We start from the raw sequence: 15,173 nt of genomic DNA, 5'->3' as shown, positions 1-15,173 counted from the left end.
AGTTTCACATAGAAACTCTTTGTTTCTACTGACATGGATCCTTTTGTCCTAGATACTATATTTTATAGATCAATAAAAATGTGTGTGTATGTACACATCTATCTGTCTGTCTATCTATCTATCTATCTATCTATCTATCTATCTATCTATCTATCTATCTATCTATAACATATATTATTGTATCTGTCTTACATTTTTTATACCTATGTCTATACATGCAAACACAGTTACAGTCCCCACTCTGGATAGCATGCTATTTAAAAAGACAGGTCAATAAAAGGTGAGAGAAAGGAATTATTATTATTTCTAGAGTTACATMGAGATTATGAGTGATATTGGGTGTCCCATAGGAGGTTGGCTTAGATCCAATTTACCAAGCCCAGATCATTCAAAGGTTGTAACTAAAGTGTTTGCTGCTAGACTGGCTTTCTTTAAAAGTCTGTGCATCTTCTTTATTTGATAGTTTCTTGGAACTGTTATTATGATATGCATGAGAAAGTACTCACAAATGCTTGAGCTACCTGTTTATAAGAGTTTCTTTGGTACTGGCTTTTGAATATCCGTCTCTCATTTAAGAAAGTAATTTCAAGTACTTTTTATTGGTTGCCAAGAGGAGAAGACAGCACAAGCATATAAAAAGTACCTAAACATATCATGACTGAATTTGGCTCAGTGGAAGACTTTGTATGCTGTGTGGGTTTATCTATACATATAYTGTCACATATGGGAAAGTTAAGGTGCTAATGTTACAACCCAACCATGAATATATTTTTTTTGGTATGAATTTGGTATGAATTTAACTTATTGATTTAGAATTCTAACTTATAAATGCTTACAGTATGAGTGGAAAAATGTGAAACTTGTATGGAGTATAGTATGACATTTTCCTCCCAGTATTATTTGCTCCAATATTTCATGTTTATTCACTTCAAGTCAGTATGAATTTTACGATCATGGAGTTTTGTTTTATTCCATTATGACCTTAGTGATTCTGTTGCAACGCAAAAGTCTCTAGTTTCAGTTTAGGCTTGACTGGCAGATGATCTGTGATCAATGGGGAAAGACAGAAAGGTAGAAACCAATTGTGTGAAGGAGAGCATTTGTGCCTTATTGCTCAGTSTTTTCTGACATTTGCTTCTGGACATGGTTGGAGGCAGTCACTGGGAGCTTGGATATGACACAACACTGAGGAGGGACACTGAGGCCACAGAGGGCAATAGGGGGACAGCAGGTGGCAGAGAAACTGCCCAAGGAAACAGTGTCCAGGGGACAGGAGATGGGTAGAAAGCTGGCTTTTATGGAGAGGTACTGAAATATGCAAAAGAGTGCTCCCAGCTCGTGCATGGATGTTCAAGCTTTTTCTGATACTRAAAGCCTTGATTTTTTAAACTGCTGACTGCAACACTGGTTATATACAAGTAGGATTTGTTTGTCTAGATATTACATTCCTTTTAAGCTAATGAATTATGTATCCTGTTAATGTACTTTGTTAATTGAGATGGAAACATATGGGGAAAAAAAATACAGTAAAATCAAACTGTCTTTCTCCAGTATTCCTTTTACAGCAAATTGTCTGTGCCTATCAAGAAGGAATTGTTAAGTTGAAAAATAATCTATGTATATCAAAGTAATAGTCATGGTTAAAATAGAAATTTTCTCTTAGCATTGATGCATGTGATTTTTTTTAATAGGGAGGTAGAGAGGAGCTGATATTTTTAGGGGAATTTTTATGTTATAACGTATGATTTTATAAAGTGCCGATTTTATTAGCAGCAGAATAAAGATTTCAAACTGCATCTTTTTTTCAAAATGATCATTTCATACATACTTAACCATTTTAACTCTATACATGTGAAAATAGACTATGCTTTTTATATTCTTATAGTAAGTCACCATTGCAGGATAATAAGAAGCTGTTATAAATTGACATTAATATTTTTAAAACATAATAATAGAGGGGCAGTTTAAATGCTTCAACAATAAAATAATTCTGTAGCTCAGATATATTTTGAATTATAATTCTTTTGATTACTGTTGATGCTGCCTGTTTCATGACTCTGCATTGCCAGAACTACTTTCCTACTTTTTCAAAACAATGAGTTTATTTTAAGCATTGTGTTTTCAGAAGCAGTGATTGCAATTGTCAGGGAAAGTTAGGGCTCCTGTCACTAGCACTGATGTCCTCTTAGAGTTTCTTATTTAGGCAGAAATTTCCAGTAGGGCCACAGAGTGTGTGAACTTGTTCTCAGTCATTGTTTACAAAGGTAAAGTCTAAGATGTGAAGAGTCAGTCTCAGGAGGTGAATATCCCGGAGAAAGACAATCTGTCTACACCCAACTGCCACAGAACATGTGTCACTCATGGCTATTCCTTAGGCTCCCCAGTCACTGCATCTGTCCAAGCAGCAATGGGGTGTTCAAAGCCTGCTCTTGTAAAAGGGAAGGTGGTATGGCAGAGCAATTTGGGATATGCTTTACACACATGATGTCCCTGGCACTTACTCACATGAAGGTCAAGATCATTCCTGTACAGAAGGCTGCCTCAAGGCCAGTATTCYACTTAAGTCTTATGTAAGCCTCAGAGTAGGATTTAGGCAGTGCACRGGACTTGTGCTCAATCTCTGTTCAAGGGTTTATTTCACTCAAAGTTACAAGTCTGCCGTATAAGTGAGCATCACTCTGTATCAGCTTCAAAGTCTCGGCTATGCTAAGATGTATCTGCACGTGAAAGCAGTGTGATAGTCCAGGCTGAGGCACTGAAGGGGACTCTGGTCTGTGTCCAAACCCAGCAGTCAATTCCTGTCTGGCACTGTGTTAAGCTGTGTTGGTCACTGCTGGTACTTGATCACAGGAGATGAAGATAAGCACATAACTCATGAGTGCCAGAGCAGTGCAGGGCCCAGTGTCTGTTATGCATGGCCGTCCTCAGCAAGTGCAAAGGAATTATTAATTGGAATCTTGATATTGTACATTATAGTTATACTATGTTTATCTCTATTTATAATAATGTTGCTTTTCATATAAATTGTATTTATAATGGATGTRACTATATATTGCATGCATGCAGTGGAGCATGGCATTCAATCTCCCTTTGTCCCTGTCTCCCTCTCACTTTTCTGATCTCAGCAATAACTAGATCTTTTGGATGGCTGCASTACATACTGGTGAATTTGAGTCTTTATTGAGATTTTTGTCTTTTTCATGGTATTCTCAGAATTTTGTGGGAATCATTGAAAGGAAATGGAAAATCATATTAAAGCATCTGCTTCTTTTGCAAGACATTTGGACAACTTGGCTCACATACTTTTAGCTAGATATTGGTGTCTAAGCAGTGGCTTCATAGCTCTGAGTATGCATAGCTGATAGAAATCAAATAACTTATCTGCTGTTACCAAATGAGAGATGAAAATAGATCCTTCTATCTCTAAGCATAAGTACTGTAAATTGAGAAGACACCACAGATACAGTCACAGATGATCTCATTGCTCGCTTTTAGAGTTAAAAAGAATGCTTTTCAAAACATTCTTGCTGATGTAATATATTTCATTATGTCAATATTAGTACAGCAGGTATCTTCAGTAGGTTTTTACATTCACTGGCAACACGGGCTGCATTGGTATTTTTCTTTTTTTCCATGTAAAAAAGAAATCCAGTAGTATTGGCAAATGTCCATGAATTATTTTATATATCATATATATTTGTGTAAATAATACTGTAAAAAAAAAAAATTAAAAAAACCAAAAACCCTTGAGCATCTTCCAGCTAAAAGGATTCCAAAAAGTTCTAGGGAAGGATTGGTGTAGGTGCTGGTGAAATGTTTCATTTTCTTCCCTGCAGAACAGCAGAAAATACTTCAGTCCAAGTTATAGAAGCTCTATTTTCATTTGYGCCCACTTTCTATTGTTTTACATACAATTCTCCATAAACCTCTAACTGTATTTCAACTATGTGAAGCAAAGAAAAATCAGACAGACTCAGGACTGAAATGTTTCTGCATATATCAGGAAGAATCTGCACACAAAGGGACATTTATCAGGGGCTACTGTTCCTCTGCTGAGGAAGGGAGCATCCCTGGAGTATCCAGAAACTGATGATGATCTTATCAGGAAAAACCTTCTTCAGTAGTATTGTCAGCCTGCTCTTGCCAAGTGTGGCATTTCAGCATCCYGTGTATTTGTGATGGAGAGAAAGGGAGCAAAGCTGTGCAAGCTACAAGCAGCTGGAAGGAGAACCTGCTCAGCCTGCTCAGGGTCTGTGCAGTGTTGTAATATAATTGGGAATCCTGTGTGCCAGTATGGRCTGTCCATGTGAGAGTGCAGTTTGCATTATTCCTTTCATAGAGGATTACAGGGAGGGCTCTTTAGCTACACTGATTGTCTTTGGGGATGTTTRTTTCCGTATTTTTGCAAGTACGTCTACTCCAGGTTTACATCCTACAGACACCTACAGGCAGTAATAAACCTGTGKAACTATGCAAAGATGGAAGACTATTAAGAAAAACAAAAAGATTTTTCTTGTCCTTTCTGTGAGATATGGAGTTGGAAAACAGASGGATAAATTGTCCTTGTGATTAGTAGACTTGAAAACTAAAGATCTTTTCTTATTTCGTTGCAGGATCAGGATTTTGCCATGATGTCTGGGCTTATTTTGCTTCTGTCCRTAGACTAGATGCTGATATAAAAGCAGTATTTTTCATATCATGTGGAACTTGACTCTGAAGCAAGTGCACAAACCTTTGGCATTGTTACCATATCTTGAGTAAATATCTTTTTCTTTCTACTTCTGTCTCTCTCTATTTTTTTTCTTTGAGCACATTTCTATAAGTTCAATGAAGCAGTCCAAACAAATGAAAAATCCGTAGAGCTGTGTAAAAACCTAAAACACTAATCAAATTCTAGCAGCCATGTCCATTAGGTAATCCTTCCTTTCTGACTCCCAGGGAAAAACCAGTACTTTTTATAATAGTTAATCTCAAGACTTAATTATTTTGATGGCATACGTGATGAAAAATTATTGTTTCATTATTCATTTCCATTTCTTTAGTAGCTAGTCAATTTTTATTGCTATTAACATTTATTCAGCTAATTGCCCTTGCTCCAAGTTCCCCGTTAATGTAGAAGTTGCATTGTTATTTCAAATTGGTGCAGGTTGTGTTCACCACCATTGATCTGTGTTTTTCTCATCTGGGATGTGATCCTGTGTTCCTACTAAATGTTGTAGATTGCATGAGTATGARGTACTATAAGAAGTTTTTCTTTGTATTCATTTTTTTCACTGTTTTTCTTCGTATTCATTTTCTATAAGTAAATGAATCCAAATAGAGCATTGCAAATCTCAAATGCATCTACAAAGAGAGAATTTTTGAATTTGCAGTGTCAGCCACTTATTTTGAAATCATGGTATCTGAAAATTATTCTTGTGCTGCAGGACATAGTTCACCTTTGCTAATCTCTGAAGTTAGCTCTGCATTTCAGTTGTTAATCTGAAGCTGTTTACGTCCCCATACCCTAGATCACCTCAACCAGTCAGTGTTGTGGGTGTAACTGGAGCTTGGTRTTAACTAAATAACCAGTAATGAAACTTTTTTTCTCAAAAGAATTTGATGGCTCACAGTGATCTGGCTGCTTGGATGTAGAGAATGAGTTTGACCAAATGCCAGGTGAAATCACATCACTGGGTGCAGTGTAGACACACTTCAGTTGTTSAGTTTAGCCAGGATTCAGCTGAGCAATGAGGTATTAGAATAAGTATATTTTGTTTTAGTGATTTAACTTACAAATGAAGTACTGTAATAACACAGATGCCTTGGCTAAAAAGGATTCATAGTGTTTGCATTCTGATGGGAAGTCATGCACTTCTCTTGTGTTTCAGACTGGGAAATATATATTTCTTCTCTCACTCTAGCAAGTTTTCTGCATCTCACTTTTTCTTGGATATCTTATGATCCTCTTTTTACAGGCGCTGTCTTTGTGTCCTGATCAGACCCACCCTGGATCTTCAAATGGCTCTTTTCCTGGACTTCCTCTCTCTTGCTTTGTTTCTGAAATTTATTTCTGGCCCTCCTCCCTCTCCCTCCCAGTCTTTTTTTTTTCTAAAAATCTTTGCCTAGGCTTTTCCTGTCCTCACTTTCACAGTATTCTTTCTTTTCCTTTATTGCCTGATGTAGGACAGTGCTGTTGCAGATAAGGATAGCACCTGCACTCTCTGCCATTTGCAGTACTAGCAGCAGGTAGAAGAGATAAAGAAACTCTGCTTCTGACTTTCAGGGCTCTAAAGAAAGGYACGGAGCAGCAAGTCTTTTTGTTATAGAAAACGGAGAAGCCTTTTCATTTGTCATCCTTACCTAGAGTGCACAGCTGCCCTGGGGGAGCATTGTCAAGATGGGGCAACTTTAGGCAGCTGAGTTGGGAGTGAAGCAGCTTGTGGCAGCTTCTCCTGCGTGGTGTTTGCTATCTGGGCTTGCTTTTTGGCAAAGGAGATCGGTGGGTTAGAGCCATAAGTGCCTTTGGCCTGCTCCTGTGTCTACTTCCCTCATGGTATAAGCTTTGGGTAACTCCTCCTWAAGTGGGATGTATACAGGAAGGATCAGGGCTGGGGGAAGGAGTTGCTGGTGGGTGGCAGTAACTTCAGATGAAGAAAAAAGGCTGCTATGTTCAGAAGCCCTCCACCACCTCAGTGGCAGCAGAATAGCAGCCCTCCCTCCAGGGTGACTCCAATCCAGAGCTGTTTTCTCAGCTTTCGGTCCCAAATCTGTTCCTCCTTCTATCTTTCTTCTTGTAACAGTGTCCTGGCCCATCGTTTAAGAAGAAAAATTAAGTTTTGCCTTTGCTTGTGGACAACCTAAATAAGCTCTGCTTTTGCYAAGACTCCTGAGAATGCCACTTTCATAGCAAAGCAAATGACAAATTTTCTTTCAAAGACTGACTGTCATTTAGTCCACTTACTGCTTGGACTCAAGTGTGAGCTTGTCTTGCATGTATGTGTATCTTTCTAGTAAGACAACTACAGTTTTAATACCCCACAGTAGACTTGCAGTGCTGCAAACAGACAGTGTATCCTGATACTGCCCAGATCTTCTCACTCTGGAGTCAGTGCAGKGMCTGCAGAAYGGGTACAGTACTGTCCTTTGTGAGAACTAGGTAACATGATGTATTAAATCCCTGACAGACAGTAATGTGAGATGCTTTGCCATTTTCAGGAGTTTTTAAATTGAATGTGGTGAGACACTRGTACAGGTTGCCCAGAGARGTGGTARATGYCCCATCTCTAGGARCATTCAAGGTCRGGTTGAACAGGCTCTGAATGACCTGATCTAGTTGAAGATGTCCCTGCTCAGTGAAGGAAGGTAGTWYGAGATTTCYTCTGAGGGTCWYTTCCAACCCAAACTGTTCTATGAYTCTGTGAATTGTCTGTTATGTAACATTCTTCCACAACAGCAGAGGCAAACATCTGGTCAGTGCTGGAAGAGGATTTGTTCATTCATTCATGCATTCCTTCATCATGAAGTGCTGTAGCACAGCATTTTTTGGATTACTGCCTCAGAGTCACAGTTACTTGTTTCAGAGTTTTGGACTATTGAATGAGTCCTGTGGAAAGGGAATGTTACTATTYTACCATTTCCATTATGTTATCTTTTCCAGTGCAATTACCAGCTAATTCAAAGCTCTTTGTGTTAAGCTAATAGCTTTTGATTCTCTGTTGTCAGCCACTCCTCTTTGTGCACTTTTCATACTGCTAACAGTCCCCCACCACTTACCTATGAAGAACATTTATTTTTTTCTCTGAGTAGAGGCTCATCATAGACAAATCATTAAATGGAACATCAAAAAGATCCCATCTGTTAGAGTTGCATATGGGTAAGATCACAATTATCGAAAGCCTCTTTTTTTTCCCCTATGCTTATCCGTACAATAAATGTAGTTGTCAGCAGGATAAGTTCACGCATCGGATAAGGTCACAATTTCATTTAGTGACAACTTCCAACAGCGTGAACTTACAAGGTTCGATTTATTAAAGAGTCAGAAGGGATAAGATCACTGCATGGCCAGCCTGATTTATCAGGGTTTGACTGGAGTACTTGAATAGAGAATGTCGTATTTCAAGTTTATGTTCAAAACTGTAGTTTAGTGTGTGTTATGTCTCAGAGACTTGAAAATTGAGGGAGGAGAATTTACAGGAGGTATCACAATAATGCAGTTTATGTCTGCCAAACAAATATGTGAACACTGAATATTGGAGCTACCTTATTAAGAATCACAGAAGTGGAAATGGAATAGTTCTCCACTATCAGCGAACTGCTGTGTGCAGACATACACGTATTAGTTTGTTATAATGCAGGCAATCACCAGCCAAATATTAATTGCAGATTCTTCCTGTGCATATAGGATGGCAGGCAGATACTGAGTTCTGGGCTGGGCAGCACTTACGAACTTCTGAGAGTGTTTTTAACTTGCTTGCTCTGACTTCAGAGCAGTCCTTGTTTGAAACTACAGCACACAATTTCTCTGCCATGCAAAAATACTCATTAGAGAGCCAGGTGGCTGTGCACTGGAAATATGCAGAGAAGGAGCCATTTGCTTGTGGAAATTGGTAGAGCCCCATGATGTCAAATAACCACTCTCTAATTATAGCACAGGAAGAGCTTACTCATTGTTTTGAGCCGACTCCACTTAGAAAGCTATTTTCAATTAAAAAAATAAAAACCCTTTATAAACAACTAYTGCCAAAGCTTTTAGTGTCTTGCTTAGAAGTGTTAAATGCATATGGATCTGGACACAGTTATTTCTGAATGAAGTAGTTCTCTATTTGTCCCACAAAAGTTGTTCATCATTCACCTTCAGGTGAAACACTCCTTTTTTTTTTTTTTTTACTGCAGAATATAAGCTAGATGAATGAAAGCCAGTATTATTTGACTTCAAAAATACTATGTATAGTTGCATTTTTCTGGTATTCAAACTGTGGTCAAATCCTGTTAAGGGCCAAAAGCTCTTTTTGAGTCCCTGTGTGCTCTGTGTTTTGTGGAGCTTTTTTTTTAATCATCCTGATTGTGCTGTAAAAGATCACAAAGCGAAAGTGACCTTTCTACCTTCTTTTTTATGAAAGCCCTGTATGGAATGCCTGAAACAATATATGCATGTATGAAAAGAATCCTAAATGGAGTCCTTTCATTCTGGTTTTCTATCCACCAAGGTGGCCTAATATCTTAAAAGCCATGGGATGTTTTGTAGCTGTACTAGTGAGTCATGACTTGAGGCTTCTTTTACAGTGCAGTTATCATAAGTCTTTGAGTAATCACAGACTTTAAAAGTATGCTACATCAACAAGATAAGAGAAACAGCCCACAGCACTAACAGCATTATCTTTTACCAAAATTGATTAGCCCATACTATATGTCTCAAGTATTTTGTATAAACTTACTCAGCAAGCTGGAAATAAGTGTGTTCCTGAAGAACAAGCTGAAAAAAAAACTTCCAAAGCAAGAAAAGGACAAGTAAATATCACTAAAGGGAATGTCTCTTAAGTAATTTTTTTTACCTAACTTCAAAAACTAAAGGCAGAGCATCACTTCGTCTTTACTTATATTTCTTGGTGTTGCTTATGTTGTAATTCTTGCCGTCCTTTTCAATAGGAGAGCTGACAAGTTAGGATGAAAAGAGTACAACTGCTTCTCTACTTTGTGTGAAAATTGTATCACATTTTTTTATTCATTGGGTAGGAAGGAGTCCTATTATAATTTGCTGTTATGTGAAGGAACGTTACATTCAGTACTGAGGTAGTCTGTTGTGATTGCTGATTACAAGAAGTACCTAACAATGTTTGGCACAGAATTTTCTGCATCCTTTGGATTTGAGTATGGATTAAAGGAATCTGCAGCAGTTTTTCATCCTTTCTTTTCTTTTTCTCCCCACATGCTGGAATTTCCATGGAGAAGTATGTGTGAAGAGTCAGTACCAGCTGAGTCTTTACACTTCTTGCTGTGAGTTGTGATAGAGCAATAAAGTCTCAGATCCTCTTCCTTCTCCTGATGTAATCTGTGAAGATCCTGAGCAGTTGTGCAGGGGATGGTAGCTGTAGAAAGCACTTCACATTTACATCTGAACTTCATCTGAGGCTGAAGGGGAAAATCTTGTCTTGCTGACATGTTTTTCAAACCCTTTCAGTTAAAAGTCACAGGGTGAGGTTCTCATTTTCCAGCAAACACTCTTGAAGTCACACATTGCTTAGGGCCACAGGTACGACACTTAAACCAGCATCCCTGTGGGAAGATAGCAGTGAGCAAGGGACAGCCCCAGTTACATCAAGTGGGAGACTGGGCCCCTGTGTTCTTCCATGTTGGTACTATTCACCAAATAGGAGATTTCAGAGGAGCAAAATGTTGTAAATAAATRTTGAAAAGTTGCAGGCAGTGTTAATTTTTTCCTCTGAAAAATGAAAGATTTACAGCTGAAAAAAAAGCATCTTTGAACTAAATTGTAATGTGCTACACCTTGAATAAGCATAGCCAAATTGTCTAGTTTTGCCAAAACATGCAAGCAGATTGTCCTTCCCAACTCTGACAGTCACCCATAGTATGAAAATGGTTGCTGATCATGGTGACAAGAGGGAAATATATCATTTTTGGAGAACTGTAATGAAGAGAAACAGAAAGGTTTTTCAGCAAAACATTTTGTTACCCTGTCTACAATCTAAGTGGATGGGAAAATACAACAGTTTCAGTGCAATTCAGCGTGATGTTACCCCATCTGCAATATTCATATATATTGAAATATTGCCTGAACTGAATCTTGGAACTGTAACAAAAGAGAATGAAAGAGAGAGAGAATCCATAGTAACTTATTTAATTATCAACAGAAGGGAAAAATTATATTTGGGAAAAAAATGCATGTTTTTATGTGTACCTCAAACCTGAACTACTTATCAGATGTAAGATTCATGTTACTATTTTTTTTTTTTTTGAAAATATAATGTGTAATGATGTATACCTTAMAACTTTGGTAGCTTTTTGGATATCACTGGTTGATCTGCCCTAAGTTTGTCGTTCTTAATCCATTAAAAGACAGGCCTGCTTGTAAATCCACAGGTACAGATAAGGAGTCACTGTTTGACTGTGTCTGAACCCTTTTCAAATGAAAAATGTCAGTGGCAGAAAGGGAGGCTGAATTATTTTTTAAAAGGGTTTTCAAAGATTCTCATGATTCCTCTGGTATCAGTTAAATGTGACATGTCCATAGACATGGCTGTTTTTTAGTGTGTTAAAGCAAGCAAATGCTGCAGTTTTCATCTCTGTGTGGAGAGAAAGCACTGCAATATGGCTAAGTGATAAACATGTTACTTTGCAATTTCCCTCTTCCATAATTAACATACAAAGAGATTTTTAAAGTTAATACAATTTGTAACAATGTGACTGTGAGAAGGAAAAAAAAATATGTTTCTGGTTGGTTGTTTTTGTTGTTTTTTTCTGTTTGGATGCATATATGTCGCGTAAATTAGATATAATTAATCCATAAGCTTTCCTGCTCACATGCTGCCTTTTAAAATGTCATAACGCTGTCATGATGAGGCCTCACCCGCATACCTAGAAGCTTTTGTAAACCMATACAGCTCTATTTCCTAGATTTGTTCCAGTTTGCAGGAAGGATCTGATGCACGATTTTACGTAGAGTAGTTTTGTAATCTGCAACACTCAGAGGCGAAATTTAGATTTCTGTGCTTGAAAATGGAAGCTGGAGCCAAGTCTTCGCTTTGGAAGATGGTCAAGATTAACCCCYGTGGACAAGGAAAAGCTTTGCAGCCTGACTGTAATGTAAATCCGGGCATCCATGGGAATGGTTAGCTCRGGGAAGTCTGTGGAGGCTGCCTGTGAGCCAGGAGGAGTTACTCACTTCCTTCAGCCCAAGGTTCATTTCACAACAACTACCAGTTCTGAATCTGGGATGAGTTGACTCCTTGCACAGTTGGACTTTGCTCTGTTTGTGGAAAAGCACCATCCGTTCTTGGGGTGGAGTAGCTGAGACGTGCTGATGCAAAAGACAGGAATCACTGTGGCATGTTTGGGATGGAAAGGGGGAAAGGGGCTTTAACAATCAGGGAAAATAGATCATGAAAAATCATGGTTACAACAAAGTTGAGGTGAGCTCTGCTGCTCGTGAGAACAACGGATTTTTTGCCTACCTTCAGGAAGGGCAAAGCTTGGAAGTGCAAGAGCATGGAAAAAAGCAGTCAAATGTCTAACAGGAAAAACACAGATCAGCCTATCTCTATGAAAGTCTGAAACCAGAATTTATTTAGAAAAGATGTTAGAAATTGTGTATATAAATATATATAAATATAACTCTTGCTGTATTTTTGATTGCTGCAAACTTTCTTTTATAAAAAATAGGCTTAGTGAAGAGACTGCTTTCAAAAAAGGATTGTCCAGACTACTTTTTAATCTTGAAGTGAAAAAAATAAGGGGGGGGAAAGGTGGTGACTGAATTTTATTTTTCCCTCCATGGGAATGATCAACTGAGTGTTATTCTTTCTCTTTACTGGAAAATACAGAAAAGTTAAGGTGAGCTAAAAAGAAAAAAAAATTCTCTTTTAAGTGTTAATTCTGAAGCCTTTGTTTTCAAAAATAAAATGTGTTATATTAAATAATACAAATTATCCTGCACTAAAAAAAATTGTTATACATCCTCCCCATTGCTCTTACTTATTATGTCTTATAATATTAAGCTAGCAATTAATTTTTTTTTTGTTAAATTCTGAAATATTACTGCCTGTAAAACCTCACTCAGTTCAAAATCCTTTTTGTAATTGCAGTAAATGTTTTTAGTGGTATCCTGGAGGTGTTGTGAATTTTTTCTGGCTATATGGTATGTCTCAAATTTTTAGTAGCTGAATGCTTCAAAATGTGATCTTGTGCAGCAAAATGCATCAAGGAGGTTAATGCACCAGGTGTGGCTGCTATTGCGCTTTCTCTTTTCAGCTGTCATTTCCCCCTCCTCAGCACTTCTTAAGAACTTTTATGAAACTGCTGTTCTGAATAAAATTGCTTTCAAACTCTAATGTRTGTGAAAAGATGCAAGAAAGGAGTGGGACTCTCTAAACCAAATTTGAATATAATTATAAGGGAAAAARGTTTGTTTTCCTTTTGCAGGATGACAAGATCAGTTGTTTTTCAGACAAGCATAATTAATTCTCATTATATTAGTCCTCAGAACATTGTGCATATAAACCAACACAAAGGCAGAGGTGTTTGTTGTCAAGGCATGAGTGAAAGTACTCTCAACATTGCTTGTTTTCTTTGTTTGCAGGAGAGTTGGAGGTGGTCCAGAAAGACGGGGAGCGCAAGATTCAGAGCCGGCAGCAGCTTCCGGTCGGAACAACATGGGGGCCTTTCACTGGGAAGATGGATCTGAATAATAACACCTTGGTATGTAGATGCTCCGAGACACTTCTCTTTGTTGTACTGTGTGTCATTCTTCAGGGAATAGCCTGAATTGCTCCTCAGACAGAGCATTTGAAAACAGGCATTGTTAGCTTTAACGGGCAGYGGTATTTGGCTCGTTTCCAATTTGTTCATCTATGGCAACCATCCACATGAAGTTATTTGGAGCACAGGTTAATAGTGTTTAACTTGTTATTTTACTGAAGGGAAATGTCACTTCCTTGTTTGCTGAACCAAGGTGCTGTGTTTCAGTATTAGTATCTGATTTTTTTAGTGGCTCTTTTTAAATTTTTCGTAGTATTAATTGTTGAATACCATATTTATATTTTCATACAGGAAGGTATGAAAAATAAATAACTACATTATTTTAGGATAAAAATAAGTACATTTGCCTTAGCGTCACCGAACATAGCAAAATCTTCCATCAAATTAACAGTTTTTTGAAAAGCATCAGAAGACACCTGTCGTATAATATATTCTCAATTGCCGTCATTTTTATTCTGATTGCAGAAAGTATGTGGACCGAATTACTTTAAAGTAATGCTTTGCTGATCTCAGTTTAGTGCACTGAAAATCATGTCATTTCTTGGTCTTCATTTCATCTTTGTTTGTGTTGGTTTTAAGTCTGAGCTTCAATATTATTTGTGTATAGTTCAGATTAATTTTCTGAAAATATCAGGAAGGAAGCAGCTAATATCTCTAGAAGGGTTTAAACAGTCTTGGAACATGCATTGCCCTGTGGGATACCTCTAAAGAACCATTATCTGCAGCTGGATCACTGTTTGCTATTGCAGACTTTGCATTGAATGTATTTAGCATAAAGATGCGTGGAATGGTTTCACAGGAGGGCATTGCAGGCGTTTGGGGTGCACACATCTGTGCTGTAAATGGAGAATCTGAATCCCCAGTGTTYACCAGCACTGGGTATCGCCCTGTCYTTGGAGGACCTGAAGAGTGCTGAGTTGCTGRTGTGTCATCTGGGACAGTGTGAGAGAGGGGTTATGTGGACAGGGGAGAAAAGGGGGGAAATTGATTGTCTTCAACTCCTGCCTGGAGAACCTGTGTCTATGTATTGGWGTTTTAAGGGCTGCTGGATAGGATGCACGTTACTTTCTACAACTATGCATATTAAARTTTGAGTGAAACATTATTCTGAGTACGTAGTAAACATTTAAACCGTTAGTATTTTTCATTATTTAACGTAATTTATTAATCAAATGGACTAAGAAACATTACAGAAAGTGGCATGGAAACTTTGTCTGAGTTTACTGGAGTTCAGTATTCCCAACCCAGATCAGATTTCCCATTCAGGCACCTGAATAAAGAATAGATTTTCATAAGTACTGCACAATCAAAGCACCTTATTGTTAGAAAGGAAAAACTGGAAAATTTGAATGCTTGTCTCCGTTTTCTCTATCCGTTTAATTTTTRTTTCTTCTTCTATTTTATTATTGGCCTATCTTCATTCCCATAATRTTTTTCATAAAAGGCTATATGTGATAACCACCTCTAATTCAAATAATATTCTAAATCCTGCTATAACTATTTTCATCAGCCTTCATGTAAAAGAAATCTTAGTCCTGTTGTAGCTCAAAGTCAGTCCATGATCCATACCTTAGGAGAAATCCTAGCTTGGTTTTGTCCACTTATACCACTTCATCAAGTATCTACAACATGAACATAATGTTTAAGTATGGGGGATAGTATTGATTGTCGCTTCACTACAAAATTAATCTTTATCAGAT

At 37.7% G+C, this 15,173-nt stretch overlaps 1 protein-coding gene across 1 annotated transcript in view; it reads left to right on the top strand.

The window, feature by feature from the left end:
- Positions 1-15,173, top strand: part of ZFPM2 (zinc finger protein, FOG family member 2) — a 302,885-nt gene that overhangs the window by 132,566 nt on the left and 155,146 nt on the right. The window contains exon 4 of the mRNA XM_057372442.1: positions 13,295-13,413. Coding sequence (XP_057228425.1) covers positions 13,295-13,413 — 119 coding nt within the window. The remainder of the gene's footprint in view (positions 1-13,294; positions 13,414-15,173) is intronic.

Source organism: Malurus melanocephalus, unplaced genomic scaffold (genome assembly GCF_030028575.1).
Source record: "Malurus melanocephalus ecotype Western Australia unplaced genomic scaffold, MMel_1.1 scaffold_171, whole genome shotgun sequence".
NCBI classification, from domain to species: Eukaryota; Metazoa; Chordata; class Aves; order Passeriformes; family Maluridae; genus Malurus; species Malurus melanocephalus.
Note: the sequence above shows the minus strand (reverse complement) of the source record. Positions and strands in the feature narration are given on the sequence as shown.